The 19,481-nt window shown below is 34.4% G+C and overlaps 1 protein-coding gene across 3 annotated transcripts; it reads left to right on the top strand.

Moving 5' to 3' along the window:
- Positions 1–124: 124 nt before the first annotated feature.
- LOC106152427 (lysophosphatidylcholine acyltransferase 2-like) lies at positions 125–19,031 on the top strand. Of its 3 annotated transcripts, none has more exons than XM_087012187.1 (12): positions 125–372; positions 1,492–1,640; positions 6,693–6,910; positions 10,862–11,035; positions 11,504–11,562; positions 12,017–12,106; positions 12,423–12,505; positions 12,894–13,019; positions 14,065–14,215; positions 15,083–15,181; positions 15,481–15,622; positions 16,479–19,031. In XM_087012187.1, exons 1-12 carry the CDS (start codon positions 268–270, stop codon positions 16,616–16,618), a joined length of 1,536 nt encoding a protein of 511 aa, XP_086868313.1. In that variant the 5' UTR covers positions 125–267; the 3' UTR covers positions 16,619–19,031. The 3 variants fall into 3 exon arrangements, with proteins under 3 accessions (XP_086868313.1, XP_086868312.1, XP_086868314.1); XM_087012186.1 differs by lacking the exon at positions 6,693–6,910 and adding an exon at positions 8,445–8,671 and having other exon boundaries at positions 126–372; XM_087012188.1 differs by lacking the exons at positions 125–372; positions 1,492–1,640 and adding an exon at positions 8,445–8,671 and having other exon boundaries at positions 6,891–6,910.
- The last annotated feature ends 450 nt before the right edge of the window (positions 19,032–19,481 follow it).

Raw genomic sequence — 19,481 nt, 5'->3', positions numbered from 1 at the left:
TTCTTACATAAATTGCAATTTACTATTTTGTGTTTTCTTTTTATCACTAGCAGAACTATTTATTTTAACTTAATTCTTTTAAAAGTATATCTGTTCCCCGGTAGCGGTAGATTTATCATTTTGTTCAGTCATAAAGTAGGTCAGTTTCCAATAGTAAAGGTCGTTGAGGCCAGAAGGATGGAAAGACAAGTGGAGCAACGAACATGACGGTGCTAATGATGACGAACTAACTCGTACAGACGCTGATCAGCGAAGAGAGGAGACAAGATGAGGGCCAATAAGGTCCTTCCACGATCTGAATCTCTTGTCCTACCAGAAGTGATAAATCCTTTTGTACACGACCTACAGTTGACATGGTGGGAAAAATTACAGGTTTGTTGCAACTTGGAAAGTGCAAGACAGTTTTTACATTTATCGGATTAAATCCTTCTGAATATACCCTTTTGCAGCAAATTCTTCTTTTGGCACTACTGTAGTCCAGCGAGTGTTTTCCAGTTGCGAAGTGATACTACCGCGGTCATAATTTTGTTCATTTTAAAAAATGCAGTAAAACGGGATTAATTGTAATGTTAATATTGTTATGTAATCATTATGAAACTATTGCAATATGGCTTATACTTTGAATGCTACATTTTTTCAGACTATAGCTAAAGACTAAAAAATAGATAAAAAATTAGTTTCATGCATAGTTTGTGCATGTCTTCCCTTCAATAAATTTTGAGATTACAGTCTTAAAGACACCCAACAATTGCAGCCCTTGGTGACAGATGGTAAAATAATTAATTCTAATTGTTAGAGATGAGTTAATCATTAGGTGCCTTAGCAGGCATTAAGATTAATCTAGTGCATCAAATTCTATTTTTTGTGATCAAAGCAACCGATTCTAAAAATATTTTGAAAATAGCGACTGACCATGTGATGTTGCTTGCACATGTTTATTACTGTACCCGCGCGAAAACGAAGTAGATACTCCAGCGCAGTAGACTACTGCAATCATACTGCAAACATGCTTCAAACCTGCTTCGATTGGGGAGCTAATTAGCATATTTGAAACATGCTTCTATCATGCTGCTAATCTACTGCATTAATGCTCCTCCTCTGTACAACCCTATGTAATTTTTGAAGTAGAATTGCAGTAGGCTATACTGCATTTCTACTGCAAATATGCTCCACACCACTACTGCGTTAATGCTTCTTTGCTACTTCGATACTACTGCATTTTCATGCGGGTAATTTAATCTTTTTGTAGGAATATGCATAAATGTCTAGAGCTCATGAGTCACTCTAGTCCATATGAGAAATATTTGGACTAATTTTATTTACTGTTGTGCCTTTCATTATTAATAGTTTTGGGTTTAATATTAATTAAAAATTTTTATTTTACCTTGTATTTGTATCGTCTTACTACATGTACCTGTGTTATGTCTGATCATAGCATTATAGATAAGAAGAATATATTATAAGTTTTCTTTTAAACATTTTATTTTACAGGTGGCCATCATGTCTGTGACTATAGCCCCTATACGGCTAGTCAGCCTGTGTGTGATCTTACTGTTAGCCTGGCCCGTGGCAGCATTTGCTGTGGCGTTCAGATCTAAGGAAGAAAAAGAACAAATAGTTCCTGTGAGAGGATGGAGAAGGTAACATTTTCATTGAGTGATTAGATTCTGAATTTTTTTATTTGTCAGTATAAAGAAATCCAGCTTCTTTAATTCTTTGCTTCAAGATGTTTTGTGATACATGATCCCTAGATGTATTATAATATTAGGAACAGTTTCCTCTACCCCGCCTAGTACTTGAAATGGCTTCCTTACCTTGTCAAGAGGGATATGCCTGCAGATAGTCTAGATTACCTTTCAAACTGAGTTTCTTCCCTTTTTATTGGATATAGTGATATGTCAGTAATAATTGATGGGAAGATAAAAGGCAAAGCCCCCCCCCTCTTTCATATAAAGAGATAATTGGAACAGAGAAGAGAGAAGCTTGTTATTTATTTTCACTCGCGACACTGAGAATTAGTTTAATAATTGCTTATTAAGATGTATGTAGTTAAGTACTTATATACAAAATGTGTATGTGTGGGTGTGTGTGAGTGGCTGTTTGCTTGCGTGTACTTGTAACCCTTTTTAACTGTTCACAAAGTTGGCAACCACTGGTAATAATATACATTCTCAAGTATTGTGATAAGTTCCCATTACATTGACATTTCAGGATCATTTATTTATTTTTTAAAGACATATTTTTGAAGAAGGTATTCACAATGTAACTGTGGTCTCACTCCAGTATCATTGATGTTGAAAAGTGAGAAATGTGATCTTCTGTAGCATCTTTGAAAATGGCAGGTATTGTATATACCTGCTATAGCTCTTCTCATTTCCTCCTTTTTAGATGACAAAAATCAATAATACTGTGATGTACAGACACTAGAACACTCGCTTAGACATGTTTCCATTTCACAAGTAGATACTTTTATATAAAATACATGCATTGTCACATTTAATATTACACAAGTAGAGGAAACTGTTCCTAATATACATTTTAAGTTTAAAATATAAGATTTTACAAGAGGCAATAACAGTGAGATTTCAGTTTAAAATTATATATATATATATATATATATATATGGACATTTGATTTATCAAGCCACAATGATTCCCCTAAGAATCAATATGAAGTTATCTGAAGCTCTTTGTTAAGAAGCCATATCTCATCTTATCTGTCAGATATGTTATGTAAGTATAGAGATAAGTCTAAGACCCCATTTCCATAGATTTTAGATCGATCTATCCCTGTGGGGAGTCTCACTAGATTACTGTCAGCTTAGCTGGGTTAAGCGTCTGTCCCGCCTACTGAAAGCTGTAAGGGGGTAATTAACTATGGTGCGTGCTCGGCTGACTGCAATTTAGCATGAACCCCCAGGGAGTTAGGTCGATCTAAATCTTAATCTCTGGATCAATCTTAATCTCTGGTAATACACCCTAAAAGCCCCCCAGGGAGCACAGGTCTACGCCAAGGTAGCTGAATCCCTTTTATTACTCAGACATGAACTTTTTCCGTGGAAAAGTGGAATACCACATTTTTAAATTCAATTCTGATGGTTCCTGAGATTCATCAAGGTTAGATGTTGGGTCCCATGATAAATGTTCAGTTTTTTTTTTTTTTTTTTTTTTTTAAACCTAGGCTCATGTCTGATTACTGATCATTTATTATGTAATGGATCAGCACTAAATTTTTATCATCCTAAGACAGAACTTTTCTAACCTGTCCTCAACATGTCCTGAAAATTTTATCAAAATCTGTTAATAACTTTAGGCTGTTGGATAAAAACCAGCAAAGATAAACTCACTTTCTCCTGGGTATAGGTAATGACCGAAGATGAAACAATTCTAGTGCAAGATTAGTAGATTTTATAAACATGTAAGAGTAACATTGACATCTTTGTCACAATTTTAACATGCTTTGCTGTTTTAGTCTATTGATAATGCCTAAATTTACTAAGTATGTGTTTCATGTTCTGTTTTTTTGTTCAGTTCTTTTGAAAGAATGACATATGCTAACATAACCAAGCTATGGTGATGCAACATCATTTCTGTGCAATTATCATTATAGGGCTGCCACACTTTATAGAAGTACTAGTATGGTGGTGAAGTATTGATTATGGAGGTTAAACTGCTGGAGAAGTGTCACATGTTTCTATGGAGAAGTGTCTCATGTTTCCATTATGTCACTTAGATGATCCACAGCAAAATTATAGAAGATAATCACATTAGGCTGAAGTGATCCTCTCTTTCTACCCCCACCCTCTTTCTACCTTTTGTCAGACAGACTCCAGAATTACCCCTAAGGCTTTTCAGATCCAGTAAGTTGATCCATAACAAAATTATAGAAGATAATCACATTAGGCTGAAGTGATCCTCTCTTTCTACCCCCACCCCCTTTCTACCTTTTGTCAGACAGACTCCAGAATTACCCCTAAGGCTTTTCAGATCCAGTAAGTTGATCCATAACAAAATTATAGAAGATAATCACATTAGGCTGAAGTGATCCTCTCTTTCTACCCCCACCCCCTTTCTACCTTTTGTCAGACAGACTCCAGGATTACCCCTAAGGCTTTTCAGATCCAATAAGTTGATCCATAACAAAATTATCGAAGATAATCACATTAGGCTGAAGTGATCCTCTCTTTCTACCCCCACCCCCTTTCTACCTTTTGTCGGACAGACTCCAGAATTCCCCCTAAAGCCTTTCAGATCCAATGGAAATCTATTTTAGAATTCCATTTTGACACGAGTATATATTATTGATTTCCACAACCATCACCATGATTTATGATGGCATGTATATGTTGCTCATGCTCTAAGACCTAGTTCCCATACCTAGATCTATCTAGCAGGATCGATCCATCTCCGAGGGGTTTCTCGCTAAATTGCTTTCAGCGATAGTTAATTACCCCCTAACAGCTTCAGTAGGTGTGCCAGACATGAGAGCCGCTTCAGCTGAAAGCAATCTAGCGAGAAACCCCTCGGAGATGGGTCGATCCTGCTAGATCAATTTTTGTATGGGAACGGGGTCTAAGACTAGATTTAGTGTGAGCTAATAACACATTTATAGGGATACAAGAATGTAATCTGTGACACAGGCTATATTTAGGTATAAGATGAAACAGTTAATTTTCAATCATATATATGATGAGGATAGTCATACATTTTGTAAACTAAAGGATAAAATTTTGGCTCGTATCATTTCAGCCAAGTACTGTACTAGTATAAATAAATACTACTACTTCTACTACTGAAAGTGAAAATAAGTAAATTTCTTTGTGATGCTTTTATTGATTGGTATGTTTAAAATTGTTTTGATGTTTAAGATAAGACATCTAGTTGAGATAATGTCAGCAAATTAAAAAGAAATCTACTTCTAGATTTAGAATGCCTGACTAAATTGAAACAAAAAGAAAAAGAAAATGTCATATTGCTTACCCCCCTGTTTTTTCACATTTCACAGATAGCAAAATGGATGTATTATGATATGAAATAATTTTTCTCTTTAGAATTGTTCTGGCCCCTCTAGGTCTTTTTGGTAGAGTCATTTTAGTCTGTTAGTCATAGAGTCATGAGTAGTTTTTCATGGTTAAGTCATACGTGTGTAAATTCTCCAATGCACCATTCATGCAGACAGACAGACATAGTTATTGGTTGTCAGGGGACACTAATACACCATTCCCATAGATATTTAGATCGATCTATCTCCCTGGAGAGTCTCACTAGATTGGTGTCAGCCTTACAGGCTTAAATGTCTGTCCTGCCTACTAAAAACTGTAAGGGGGTAATTAACTGTGGTGTGTGCTCGGCTGACAGCAATTTAGCGTGAACCCCCAGGGAGTTAGGTCGATCCAGATGGATCGATCTAAATCTCTGGGAATGCAGTCTTACGTCCCATGATCGTTTTGGTCTTTCACTGTTTCTGAACACACCAAAGACATGTTCGAGGTGTTTGTACACAGGTCTGCACAATTGAATTGATCACTGTTTGGAATCTGTTGAGGATATTTCCAGTCCCTTCTGGTTATCTAAGCAAGAGTCATTCTGGTTTCCAGTGTCTGTCTAACTCGTAAATCATCTTGTTTTCAGTTGTAATGATTATTTCATTCCCATAGCATTGCTTCCTTTTACATGTTTGAATGAATGCCCAATGGCAATATATGCAGTCTGTCTGAGTCAAAAGATGTAAAATTGGTGAAAAATTGCATTTTGTGTTAAAGTTGCTCTACATCTTGTGTTAATTCCGAAGGAAATTGTTAAGAAGTCACTGCAGTGTTCACATCTGTTTTCTTTATGATTCTTGATGTTAATTGTATGTTATGAGCAAATACAGTGAGTCAACCAATGGAACTATTGATAGAGAATTAGACTATATTGAATGTTGATGCAACATAGGGTAATAGCTCCTTGTTTGAAGGCAAGTGCAATTGTCATTAGGCATCATAATGTACAGTGATACCTTGGCAAACAATATTTAATGATAATTATCATTATACAGTGCTTAAAGTCAGTAATGAAAATTTTCAAGAAAAAGGTATAGATTTATATATCTTGACTTCATTTTATCTTGAATATGAACCAGTTGACAGGATTATATATATTTTTTTCTTTTTTTTATGCATTGCCTTGGATCTTTCAACCTCTGCTGTATTCCACAAAAAAAGTTAAAATCAGATACCAAAAATACTATATTTCATAAATAATAATATGATATTTAACTTTAGCACAACCTGCGAGAAACCAGCTGAGCTTAGTGGGGGTCCTGGCTCAGCTGGTTGTATTTGTTTTTATCATTTCCTTCCTTTTTTTTTTCATTTAACAACAAGGAGCATGAGCCTGGAATAGAGCTGCCTTGTATCTCTAGTGAAAAAACTGCTGAGCTGACTTCTGAATTTCCTTTAATCAAATAGCTTATAATTAGCTCATTACTCACAGTGTAAACTATACTCGCGGTACGTTTGTTTTATGAGAGTTTGTCCAATCTTTTTTGTCAAAATTTTGACGTGATCAATTAACGCAACATCTTTTCCAATAGAAAAATATAACTTTGTTGACCAACATATAATTGCTAACAGAGTTATCATGTTGGATTTTGAATTTAAAATTTAAATTTCATTAACTCATTTTCTTTATTTTCATTTTATTTTTTAGAATTCTCCACAAACTGTGCTGTTTCCTGTACAGAAGCGTCTTCTTTGTGGGCGGATTTCATTGGATTCCATTCCGCGGCCAGCGTGCTTCAGCTGCGGAGGCCCCTATTCTTGTCGCTGCTCCACACTCGTCATTTGTCGATGTGTTATTGTCAATTGTGACGGATATGACAACAGTTGTTGCAAAATCAGACACAAAAAATATTCCCCTGTTTGGTAGTATGTATCTCTTATTGCAAAGTATAATTGCAGTGATTGCCACAAAGAAAAAAAATCAGTCTAGCCATCACCTTGATGAAAATATAAGTCATGACAATCTTTTATTTTGCATTTCATTTTGAACATTCTCGAAATATGTCAGAGAGTCATAAAGTAAGGTAAGGTACTGTATATAATACATTAATATGGTAATTGAAAAGCAAAAGTGAAACAGTAATTTCAAAGGAAAAGAAAAAATGGAAATTGATTATTGATTGTCATGAAGACTCGAGTGTTCTTGAGGTAGGTAAGGATATCAAATTACAGCTGACAGAAGTAATGACAGTGACTATGACACAAATGAAAAATTTTACATACAATTTGCCACCAACATTCACATTCATAAACACATTTCAGAAAAAAAGTTGTTTATTTATTAAATAAGTAATTAAATTTCACTCTACCACACAACATTCACAGAGAAGTTATCTGTGATTTCCGTGACAGTAACAGTTATTGTACTGGGCACTGTGATACTAACGGGAGACATATACTTAATTTGATAAATGTTAATATATATAATTAATATATACATATTCTGTTGGGTAACACTGATAGGATAACAGCACTCTCCTGGTTATGGGACATATATGGCGGTGACAGAAGGAAGACTTCTTTCTCGTAAATGATCCAGAATTATACCAAAAATTTGCATCTAATGACACTTATTGCTAGCACATATTCAAGACATTCCGAACATTTTGTTTGGGTACATATATATATATATATATATATATTGGTTTTTAAAATTAAAAGGGGATTGGTCAGTAAGGAGCAGGAATTTTAGCAAAACTGTTGGCCTTCACATTGCATCTTAGCCAGAGTTTTTGTAAGCCGGCTTTTTACCGAACCTTGACTTGCTGCCATAAGAAAATAACCCCACTTCGTAGCACAGCGGTTTTGTATTGATCAGATCGTGATTTGCTTTTAACTCCCTTGAATCTCTCTCGTATATTAGGTATGCTCTGTGTATACTGGGTATGGGTAGGAAGTGGGAAGACACTGGATTTCCATTGAGTTATTAGATACTAAATTATAAATGCTATATGCTTCATGAAAAGTTGTGAGAAAAAATCTCCATGATAATTCTGGGTTGCTTTTGAAAGCAATTTTCAGTCTTTTAAGAGACACTCTGAAGAGATCAATATGTCATTATCTAATATGTACCGTACTGCACCCTGTGGCCATATTTCCTTGTGACACTTTCTCTTCAAGTATTCTAAAGCACCCTGTTCCGAATCGCACCCCAGTACATTGTATATGATATGCATGCAACTGTTGTGGTATCGGTCCTTTGATTTCTTGACTTGTACGTATTGCCATTCATATTACTGATTTTATTATTTTTTTGTAGGGTTAAATAGCTGGCTGAATCCCATATATTTTAAAGCTGCTTCATGATACTTGCTTTACTCTGTGTTTTTATGTTCATAATCCATGTCGAATTTAATTTAGTTATCATTGTTTTTCATTCATTTGCTTGGTTCATCATTAGGCGCTGTAGTGGCCGGTTGCTGGAGTTTATGGGAAGAGCTTGCTTTTTTGTCATGGGCTTCCATTATGTTAACATCAAGGGAATACCAGCGTCTGACATCGATGCTCCACTTCTAGTCGTAGCTCCACACTCCTCCTTTTTTGATGTACTTGTGTTTTTTGTCCTAAAAAATGGCCTTCCCAGTGGAGTGTCAAGAATAGAAAGCGCTGGTACCATGCTGATAGGAAGTAGGTATTACTTGCTGCAGCTCTGCTAAGGGCAGAAAGTAATCGCAAAAATTTTGACTTTTTTTTTTTCATAACTTTTTTTTTTTTTTTTTTTGGGGGGGGGGATGTTTTTCCATATGCCATATTTATATACTAGTAATAATGCATGGGTGAAAGTTTTCAGGATTATGCCTGATTTCAAGATTTTTAGTTTTCATTTTGATCTTTTTTTTTATATATGGTCTAAATATGAAAAGAAATTGCAAACTAGGCTTTCAGGATTTACAACTTTCACCCATGACAATGAACTATGTTGTGCCTGTGATATATCTATTTCACTCGCAATATAAGAGCAATATATAAGTATGGCTTATCAGAGAAAAAATTCTCAGCAGATGCACCCTGAGTCACTGAGAACGGAGAATTGATAGGGTAGGGCATATGTAACAGAAATGTGACATCAATGGGAATTGTCATTAATTCTCTAAGGGCCCTTTGTAATTCTCCCAATGCAGCTGTTGTTCTTCGGGGACTCTTGCTGAATGCAGTCAGGTAAAAAGATGTACAAGCCTCTTGTTTCCAAAGTAGTCACGTCATCACCAGCTTTTCTGTATTCTATTCAAAACCAGGAGGAGGTGTGTTAATCTGAATGCATTCAGCGAGAGTCCCCGTGGAGTTGGATCTATGCAGAATGATAGTTTCAATGGGAATGACCCCTTATACTCAGGGTGACTCTCTGAGAATTTCAGTAAAATGTTTTTTTTATTCAGGTGAGGTGATGGCACTGTATTATATTATGTGTTGAAATATTTGTGGTTAGAAATATTTGGGATAAGGACCAGATTGCATGCTTTATATGTCCTTGCATTCTATATTTATTTTTATTATTATTATTATACTTACAATCTGGTACATGTAAAACTGTCTTAGGGCCGTCTGACAATATTTTCCCCATCTGTGCAGTTTTTGTTCTATATTTTCACATCCAAAGTGTGAGAGAAAGAAACAAATAAGTATTTGCATCTTATCTCAATAATCATAGACTGAGTTAATTAATGGAACAGATGTATCAAGAAAAAAGAATTAAGCAAAGACACACGGATTGGGAAAATATTGTGAAGTGGCCCTTAAATCAATGTGGTTGTAGCATATTATTATGCATGCATGCTCAGTACTGTAAAAATAAAAAGCTCATAGCACACCATTCTCTTCAGAACATTTGGCCACAGTAGCAGTTAGAAGGTGGATGTATTTCATAGACCCCCACCCCCAGCTACCTACCCCCCCCCCCTCAACCCCACCTCACCTCTACCGCCCCTGAATACGCTAGTTTAAGCAAAAACACATAAAAGATACAAAAACAAGACAAAACAAGGGGGATCGTGGATTTATAGGCACAGAGAAGGTAAATTTATATATACTAGACCCCTGCCCCCCCCCCCCCCCACCCACCCACCCAACCACCACCACCACCACCAAAACCACCCTGAATCCATTAGTGTAAGCAAGAACACACATTAAAGATACAAAAACAAGAGAAAAAACATTTGTTAGGGAAAATAGCTGCAATTATCTCAGGATGACAGATTGTTATTCATTCTTTTTGGCGGACACTAAGAAATATCTCTAGCACTGGTGTTCTTATATGGACTATTATGTGAAAGTTGGACATACATTGTATATCTATTGACAAAGAAAGAAAATTTTGCTTGAAATAATTGGTACTACATGGGGGGGAATAGGTTTATTTTTAGCAATGGAAAAATGTTTGGAAGTACTTACTAGTAAAAGTCTTCCACAGAAATTTATTTGATTTTAAAAAATAACTTAAGACAGGAATGAATTGAGAACTGAAAGGTTATTCTTTAAAAAATATCAAGTTATGTTGAAGAGGCCATATATTAGGGATTCTAAGATTAAAAGAACATTAAAGACTACATTAAGTTTTCAAAGACATTTTCAACAAATATGGGTTAGTGCAATACAGTGTACACCTAACTAGTACAGCTTTTATTACACATTTTAGAGATATGGTCAAAGCCCCAAAAACCTTTCCTAAGAGTATTGAAATGAAATATGAATAAATTATTTAAATTGAATGAATGGCATTTTCTACATTGCTTTCAATGAGTGATTTGAATTGGTAATACAAAAACTTAAGTTGGAAAAACATTGAATAAAAGTTGGTAAATTTGTTAAAAACTATTTCAGCCTTGGCAACCTTTACTCAGCCCATCTGGGTATCGAGAGAGGACCCAAACTCTCGACAAAACACCATTAAAGAGATTAAAAGACGCGCACAGTCCAAAGGGGAATGGCCGCAGATTATTGTCTTCCCAGAAGGCACCTGCACAAACCGTTCCTGTCTAATTACATTTAAACCAGGTAAGTTCTCTGCTTATTTCTGTGGTTTGATAACAGATTGTGATTGCTCATTTATAAGTTATTACTTCACTTTTAAAATGGCATCTGATTAATTTTTTTATTTCAAGTAATACTGTGAATTTTTTCATTTATTTATTTACGATTAAAATAACCCAAGTCAAGGGCCTTTCAAGAATGTCAACAAGGTCACAGATTTTGACAGAAAGGTTTTCAGAAAATTGTGACTGTCTTCTGGAAGACTTGGGAGAAAGTTTATATAGCAGGCCCATAGCCAACAGTTTTAGGGGGGGTCTTATCTGAATAAGTGGACCTTTAACCATTCAACCTTTGTGTATCTAGATCAATTTTTACCTATAGCGAACCTTGTCTTGGCAAAAAATGATGGATTTATTAGAACCCCCCTGGCTACAGGCCTGATATAGACTGACATGAATGGCTAGATACTGATACAACATTGCATGCTTTTAGGTGGATTTTACCCAGGGGTCCCTGTTCAGCCAGTCTGCCTACGCTTTCCAAATAGATTAGTAAGTAGTGAGCTTTACTGTGAGAAAAACAGGTGAAATGGGTCAAGTTTGCTGCATCAGTGAATGTAAATTATTAGAAAAATTATGAGCATGTGCTCTGTGGCTTATGTACTGAGGCCAGTTTCACATGTCAATAATTTTAGACAAAAAATTTGGTCTTAATTTTTTAACCAGGATTTTTAGCGCCTTTCGACCCTAGACAATCCTTTTCCTTTAAAATTCGCACCTGTTTCATAACATTGTCAAGGAAGAATTGGCTAATATTGCTACTTTTTCTACTAGTCACCATTCCAGTAAATTACTACAGTTTTAACCTGAAATGATGTAGACCAAAGGATTTGTGATAGCTAGAGCTTGAACAAGGCATTATCAGTCCCCCACATTCCTGTCATACGTTGTGTTTTGAACCAATTGTGTGCAGTAATTGAACTAATTTCAAAATTTTCATTCTCAGGACACGTATACTTGGACATGGGAAGGCCCTGGGGCGTTTACACTCTTCTGGCTAACTTTATGTCAAATACACAACAGGTTTGAAGTGGAGGTGAGGGATTATATTATTAAGTATAATGCTTAGAATGGTTTTTTATTTTAAAGAATAACGATTAAGAAATAAGTGGTTTTGAAGTTTTATTTTAAATACAGGATTTTTGAAATGTTTTTGTATCAATCTGTCCAATTAATATTATATGTTTTTAATTCATAGATTGAGAATGTGTTGAGGAACTCTGGCGTAAAAATTTCAGTATTACTAAGTTCAAAATTATTTCGTTGTTTATAGAATTCTTTTAAATTATAACTTATTCCTGGGCCAGTGAATTGGAAATTTTAAGTTGATTATCTCATTTCTTTATAATTAGTACCTACCTGTCTACAAACCAAATGAAGAAGAAATTGCAGACCCAAAGCTGTTTGCCAAGAATGTCAGAGAGCAAATGACAAAGTAAGTGTATAAAGATATTAGTAAGTAGTAAAAGAAAAGTATTTTGATTAGTGTTCATATGTTTTTCTTATTATTTTGTTATGTTTTGTGTATGATTTAATATTTTGAAAGACTTTTAAAATTATTTCCAGTGCAAAAAAAAAAAAAAATTGTTTCAAGTTGGTTACAGGCTAGGGGATTTAAGAGGTTTAAATTAATATTTGGTGAACTAATTTATATGAACCATACATCTTTTTTCAAGTACCTATTAACTTTTAAATTAGTTTAAAATAAAGTTTTGAAATGAACTTAATTATTTCCAGGTGTGTGGACACCCCTGGCACAAACAACATATACTAAAGTTGAGAATTTTGAATTAAAAGTTTAAAATGAACTTGAATATTTCTAGATGTCTGAATGTCCCTGCCACGGACCACACATTTGATGACTGTCGTCTCATGACCTATGCCGCCAAGCTCAAGTTACCAATGGCATCAGGCATTGTAGAGTTTAACAAAGTGAACAAGAAGCTAGGGTGAGATATGACATGATACGAGATGACTGAGACTATAAAAACACTTGTTTACATACACATTTGTCATATTTTTTTTTCTTGCTGATTGGACAAAGTTAGGAGAAATGCAAATGTTTCATGTTTAACACGTATACACTCGACCAAAAAAGTTAAAGCAGATGGAATTCTTTTTCTATTACTAAAAACCATGTAAACTATATAATGTAGTAGGAAAATTTCTAGGTAGCTAAAAAAGTAACGAATGGTTACGAATGCATTAGACATCAAAATTTGGTTAATATGTTTATTTACCTCAGCTCATATGCTCATTTTATAATTTTTCAAAATAATGATGTTTTCTGAAATTTTTTGGTCGAGTGTATGTTAACCAGTCTGAGAAAAGAAATGGGGAGAGGAGACATGCAGAAAACCCAATCATTATTACTGTAACAACATTATCTATATAGAAAGGGCAATAAGTAGTATTTGTTTTTTGTGGACTTGCCGAACTATCTTTTATCCACCGGTGAATAAGTTCTTAGATCTGTCAAAAGGAAATGAAAAAATTTAAATGTAAAAAATAACAAAAGATCTAAGAATCTCATTCAGATTTTTTTAATGCTTTTGAATTTTATCTGTATTTTATGCTGTATGTTTTGGAATATTAAAGATGCATGTAGTATTTTGAAAAAAGTTTGTCTTTTTTGGGGACTTTCTCATTATACTGTGGTCATTTCATTTTGCAATGCAGCTGTAGATATATTATTATTATTAGATTGCATTAGATAAATAATTTTATGTTCTTGATATAGTGATTATTAAATGCAAATTTTTCATTTTTCATATTCACATCCATTGAAACAAAACAGATTTTTTTGCTAGTAATTAGAAATTCGATTTTGCACTGTTGATTTAACAACCCTGCTACAGCGCTGCTTGTACAAGTAAATGAAAATATAGAAATGATATCTCTTTAAATGAAATAAAAAAAATGGTGTTCCATAAATGTTCACTGATTACTGCCCTGATTTACTGATTTGCTTGCTTAATCCCCATCCCTCACTAGCATCACCTTTGAGGCCGCTAAAGCCATGCTGGAGAAGTTTCGCCAAATCCACACGGGAAAAGAGGGAAAGATCACGGTACAAGAGTTGGCAGAGCATCTCAACCTACCTGTATCAGAAGCACTGGAGGATGTATTTACCATGTATGACAGGGTAAGGTTAAAATAATTCTATTTACTGTGATAATAAATTATTGTCATGTGTTACAGACATGAGTTTTTTCTGCGGAAAAGTGGAATTCCGCATTTTTTAATTCAATTCTGATGATTTCTGAAAGTCATCAAAGCTAGGTGTCAGGTCTCATGATAAATGTTCAGAGGTTTTTTTTTTAAACCTGAGCTCATGTACGATGTTATTGTTATTAATAATTATGTTTAATAATAAATTAAAATGTTAAACTGGTTAATATTCATTAGCTCCAGAATTTTGATCGAGGAGCTGTGAAAACCGTCTCTGTTTGTTCAGAACTTTGTTTTCTTGATATGAAGAGATATATACATACATAAAAATGAAAATAACTTGACTGTCCTGCTAGAGTCACTGAGTGTCATTCAATACATTATATTTCAAAGCCAATCAGTACACTGACCCATCTTGTCATGCATTTCATCATCATCTGCCAAGTTCTTTTTGCTGGGGGACAGATGTTGTGTAGTAATAACTGAGGATAACTGGATGAAATATGATGTCAAAATGTTCATTACCGGAAGTTATCAATCTATACGGCGCACTCAGTACAATGTATGTTACAGGAACGAGTATCACACCTACTTCAAGTTTCCGCACTTGTGGTCATGTGACAATACACGCCACTGTATCCCTTTGTTATTACAACTACACGTGCCACTAACAATTTCCTTTTTTCCTTTACTTAACACAGTTTTGGGCCTGTCTCGATAGGTAGCTGTAGTTTTGACCTGCTTTTATCATTTGTGCACAAAATGAAGTGCTTGTTCTCCGGCTGTTCTTATGGTCTCCTTGTACTTCTTTTCATATCTTTATATGCTTGTTTATTTTCAGGATAATTCAGGTACCATAGATTTCCGTGAATATGTGATAGGTTTATCTCTAGTCTCTGAGCCTGCAAATACTGAAGACACTATTCAGCTGGCTTTTCAGGTGAGATTATTAGTTGAAATCATGAATTTTTAATATGATAAGAAAATGATAAGAAATAATAAAAAAAAGTATGGAAAAAATAGGACTTGGTATGTTTATTTCTTGAAATCTTAGATTGAAATACAATTTGAACAAGTATCATTGAATGCTCTTAAATATTTAAAAGAAATGATTCTGTCATCTCTGGCATGCTGTGCTGCTATTAAAACCATTCACAAATGGAAGGCTGTAAACGAATGGCTCCAATTTTCACCTGAGAACCTTTTATAGAGTACTAGATTTATTTCTTACATTTGTAGCTGTTTGACTCTGAAGGCAAAGGCTATCTATCTGAGTCCGACTTGGCCCAGATGTTGCACAATGCATTTGGCATGGATGAGGCAGGAGTGAGGAAGCTTTTCCAGCAGGTGGACAAAGACCAGGATAGCAAGATAAGCTTTGGTAAGAATTCCAAGTTTTTAGTGTCTCAAAGTCACCTTCTCGATTTAATATGAAGACGACTTTAGGAGAGCTTGGAAATTTAAAGATTTGTTCCCAACCTGTGCACCAGTAGAGTGATAATCCATCTAAGGGTGCTTTCCCAGAGATTTAGATCGATCTAAAAATTAAGATTTAGATCAACTCCCTGGGGGTTTACGCTAAATTGCAGTCAGCCGAGCGGCCACCATAGTTAATTACCCCCTTACAGCTTTTAGTAGGCAGGACAGACGCTTAAGCCGGCCAATCTGACGGTAATCTAGTGAGACTCACCACAGTGATAGATCGATCTAAAAATCTATGGAAATGGGGTGTAATATATTGCAAATGTTTTAAGCTGTAATCAGATTCAGATTCAGTCTGTATATGATTGCTGCTGTTGTCAGCAACTTGGCCAGCCTTGTGCACTTCTTAATGATTACAATCACTTTAAAAGACAAAATGTATGACCAGGGATGCGACCAGTCCTTACTGAAAAAGTAGGATTGACATGATTCACAAGAATGACCCAAATGACCCTGAAAAAGTCTGAATTCTGACAAAAGTCCGAAAAGTCTCATCAGTGTATGACAAAGTTCATGAAATGGCCTTATCTTATCAGTTATATTATACTGTTTGCCATTTTGTTAACGGGAGACTTTTGTTCTTAAAAGCAGGAGAATGCTTCATTGTTTTATTATAACAGTAAAAGAATAATATTGATTATGGCATTGACTTCATAAGAATTTACACTGTTTGTAAGCCATGATGTTGGAGCATTATTTATGCCCTTTGTTGCCTATCACATGATTTCATGTTAAAAAAAAACTATTTTCTCCAGATGAATTCAAAGCCTATGCAAAGCAGAAGCCAGAATATGCCAAGCTGTTCATGACATACCAAAAATTGACAAACTCAGCAAATAGTGAACAACCGTTTGAAGAACAAATTGACAATGATGCTAAACAAAAACGAGACTGACGGTGGTATACCCATAATGCCACGCCCAAGTTAAGCTCAGCTATAGATGTCGCTTCAGTGAAGAATCAAGCAACAAGACAAGACTCATTTGACATTTAGATTTCAAATTTTGGGTTGTATTTACTTTTTCAGGATGGACTGTGATGACTGATTCAGAAATCCTTTTATTAAGAAATCAAAGACTACAGTTTACTAAATTTTCATCAAAGCCCAGCTTCTTTAGGATTTTCAAAGCTACATTAATTTTTCTCACAATTGTTCTCCATCATCCATCAAAATACTAGGATCTCAAACAATCCCAACCACTTTGTATACGTGATGATATAATTGTGAAGTGGTCAACCAAAATCAGGCAGATATTTTATATGCATTGTTATGTGTTGTAATATTTGTTTTACATTCTCTGGGTTTAGTCATGGATAGAGTTACTGCTCAATTTTATCTCTTTTTATATACTTATATGTATCCCTTCACTCCCTATATATGTATTCGATGTTAGGTGTTTTATACAGATAACTTATACTTATATGATTATTGATATATTAAAACAGTAGTGTCCTGAAATGATCTAATTCTGGGAAAGAAAAGCTGTTGGATGGCTATATGTTAATGGATATCAAGTTAATATACCCAGTTGCTTGGATTTTATCAAAATCATGAACTTCAAGACAAAATCAGGTAGTAAATTGGTCGAACTGATTTCTCCACAAGGAATAAAATTCCTGAATACTTGTCATAAATGTTTTGCCATATATTGTAATAATCATAATATGTGAAATGTGCCGCTGGTTGTGTGTGTAAATATTTTTGAGCTGTTTGTATAATATGTGTAATGTTTAATGTGTATAGGGTTTATGCCTGCTGTGCTTTAAGATCTGAAATGTCAATGATCAGCTAGATGTTGTTCTGTGAACAACAAGTTTCTCATGGATGTCTGGGTATTTGTATCAATCCCAGTCTTTTAGTTTTTAATAAATGATTAGTAACAGTTGAAGTCATGGCTCTTATCAGAATCCTCTTTTTTATATTCAGTTGTTGGATATTTTGATGTTAAGCAAAGAAATGCCATAATGGCTGCCATGTTAAGTAACTATAGCTGACTTTAAAAGTGAAATCCAAACAATTTCAGAGTGGAATAGTCATCCAGCTTAGACTAGTAATAAGATGTATCACAGACCCACTTTATTTTTGGCTAGTGATCATGCTTTTGTAATGCTTTAACATGTTTTAATTAGGCTATCAGATACTAAGGTTTTGAACCTTCCCATATCCTCTTCAACATTTTAATGAGCTTTCTGATTTATGCTGTAACTTATATTGAAATATATGTACATCTCAGTTTCACATGCTAGATTTTCTGAGCTTCATAAGTTGGACATTCCCCTTAAAGGCTTTGAATGCTTGTGAAATAGTGGTTTTATATATTATACATCTGACTACGCATTTCTTTAATAAGCTGATGCATGCTTGCTTATAGGTGTTATGGGTATAAGATTATTAAAGCCCTTAGCTATTGCTTTGGTGCCAGTTAATATGTAATATTGCTGTGAGCTGATATCAATAGAGTAGTATTTAGTTGTATAGGTATTACATAGCTGATGTCTAGATTAGTATTGCTGCTGTTTCTTTTCTTAGAAATAGAGAAATTGATGCATGTGTGGCTGGAATGAAAAGCACAATCTTTTTATTACAATTGGTCATTAAGGAGTTCTGGATCTGTTTGGTTCACTTTTGTATATTATTAGTTGTCCTGGTAAGTATAACTTTGTGCAAAAGGTCATGTAGTGACAGTTACCATTATAATATTTGAAGTCAACTTAAGAAATGTTTAACCAAGCACACACTTACTAAATGAAAGTCTGGTACTTATTTTAGAAATGTGTATGTTGACGTTTTGAATAAATAAACCTATTTGGACTACAGTGGAAGGATCTCTCTCACCCAATCTCACTTTATAGGTAAAGAAATGCAACTAGTTAAGTAATTTTATATGCTGATTGATGGCACATCTTGTGTTTCTAGGCAATATAAAAAAATCACATTATTGGAAGTATGCATGTCTACACCTGCTAAATATACCAGAATATTCATACTGTGCATAATAGGTATATACTTGTTTTATTATCAGGAATATAGTGCAATGTATTTCAATGGTTTTACTGTAAAAGTTCAGTTCAGCATTTGTATTGATTATAAGTGAAGCAAAGGTTTTATTTGTATTTATTACTTAATGAATATTCTAACATTTTTGCCGAAGAAGAAAATCAAGATTGAAAGGCATGTATGTATTATTACAATACTTAACTAAACACAGATATTGTGTCCGAATTGGATGCTGTCATTTGCACTGTTTGCTGTATCAATTTTAAGATTGTTTATCAGTGTTAATAAAGGTTAATTATTATACCTAAAAGCAATTGTTTTGAGATTCTGTTTCCCATGCCAAATGTTCTCCACTATACTTCCCTGCACATAATTTGCAAGTCAAACCCCAAAGGGAAGAAAAATGATTGGTTTTCTTAGAAAAATGAGTGTTAGAGGAAAAAATTAGCACAGAAATATTTCAAGTAAAAGCAGACCATCATATAGGCAAAAAGAATTGGTGACTTGAACCACGTTTGATTGTTCTTTTTTATGATTAAAAGGATAATTTTTTAAAGTCAAGTCAAACCCCAAAGGGTAGAAAATGATTGGTAAGAAAAATGAGTGTTAAAGAAAAGAACTAGCACAGAAATATTTCAAGTAAAAGCAAACTATCATATAGGAAAATGAAATCGGATATTTAAATTACATGTTTGATAATTCTTTTTATGATTTAAAAAATCGGAGATTTTCCAAAATGTCAGTACATTGCAAAATGTAG

The sequence above is a fragment of the Lingula anatina genome, chromosome 4, assembly GCF_051362555.1.
Source record: "Lingula anatina isolate TDL-2025a chromosome 4, LinAna3.0, whole genome shotgun sequence".
NCBI lineage: Eukaryota > Metazoa > Brachiopoda > Lingulata > Lingulida > Lingulidae > Lingula > Lingula anatina.
This window is presented reverse-complemented; position numbering and strand designations above follow the sequence as displayed.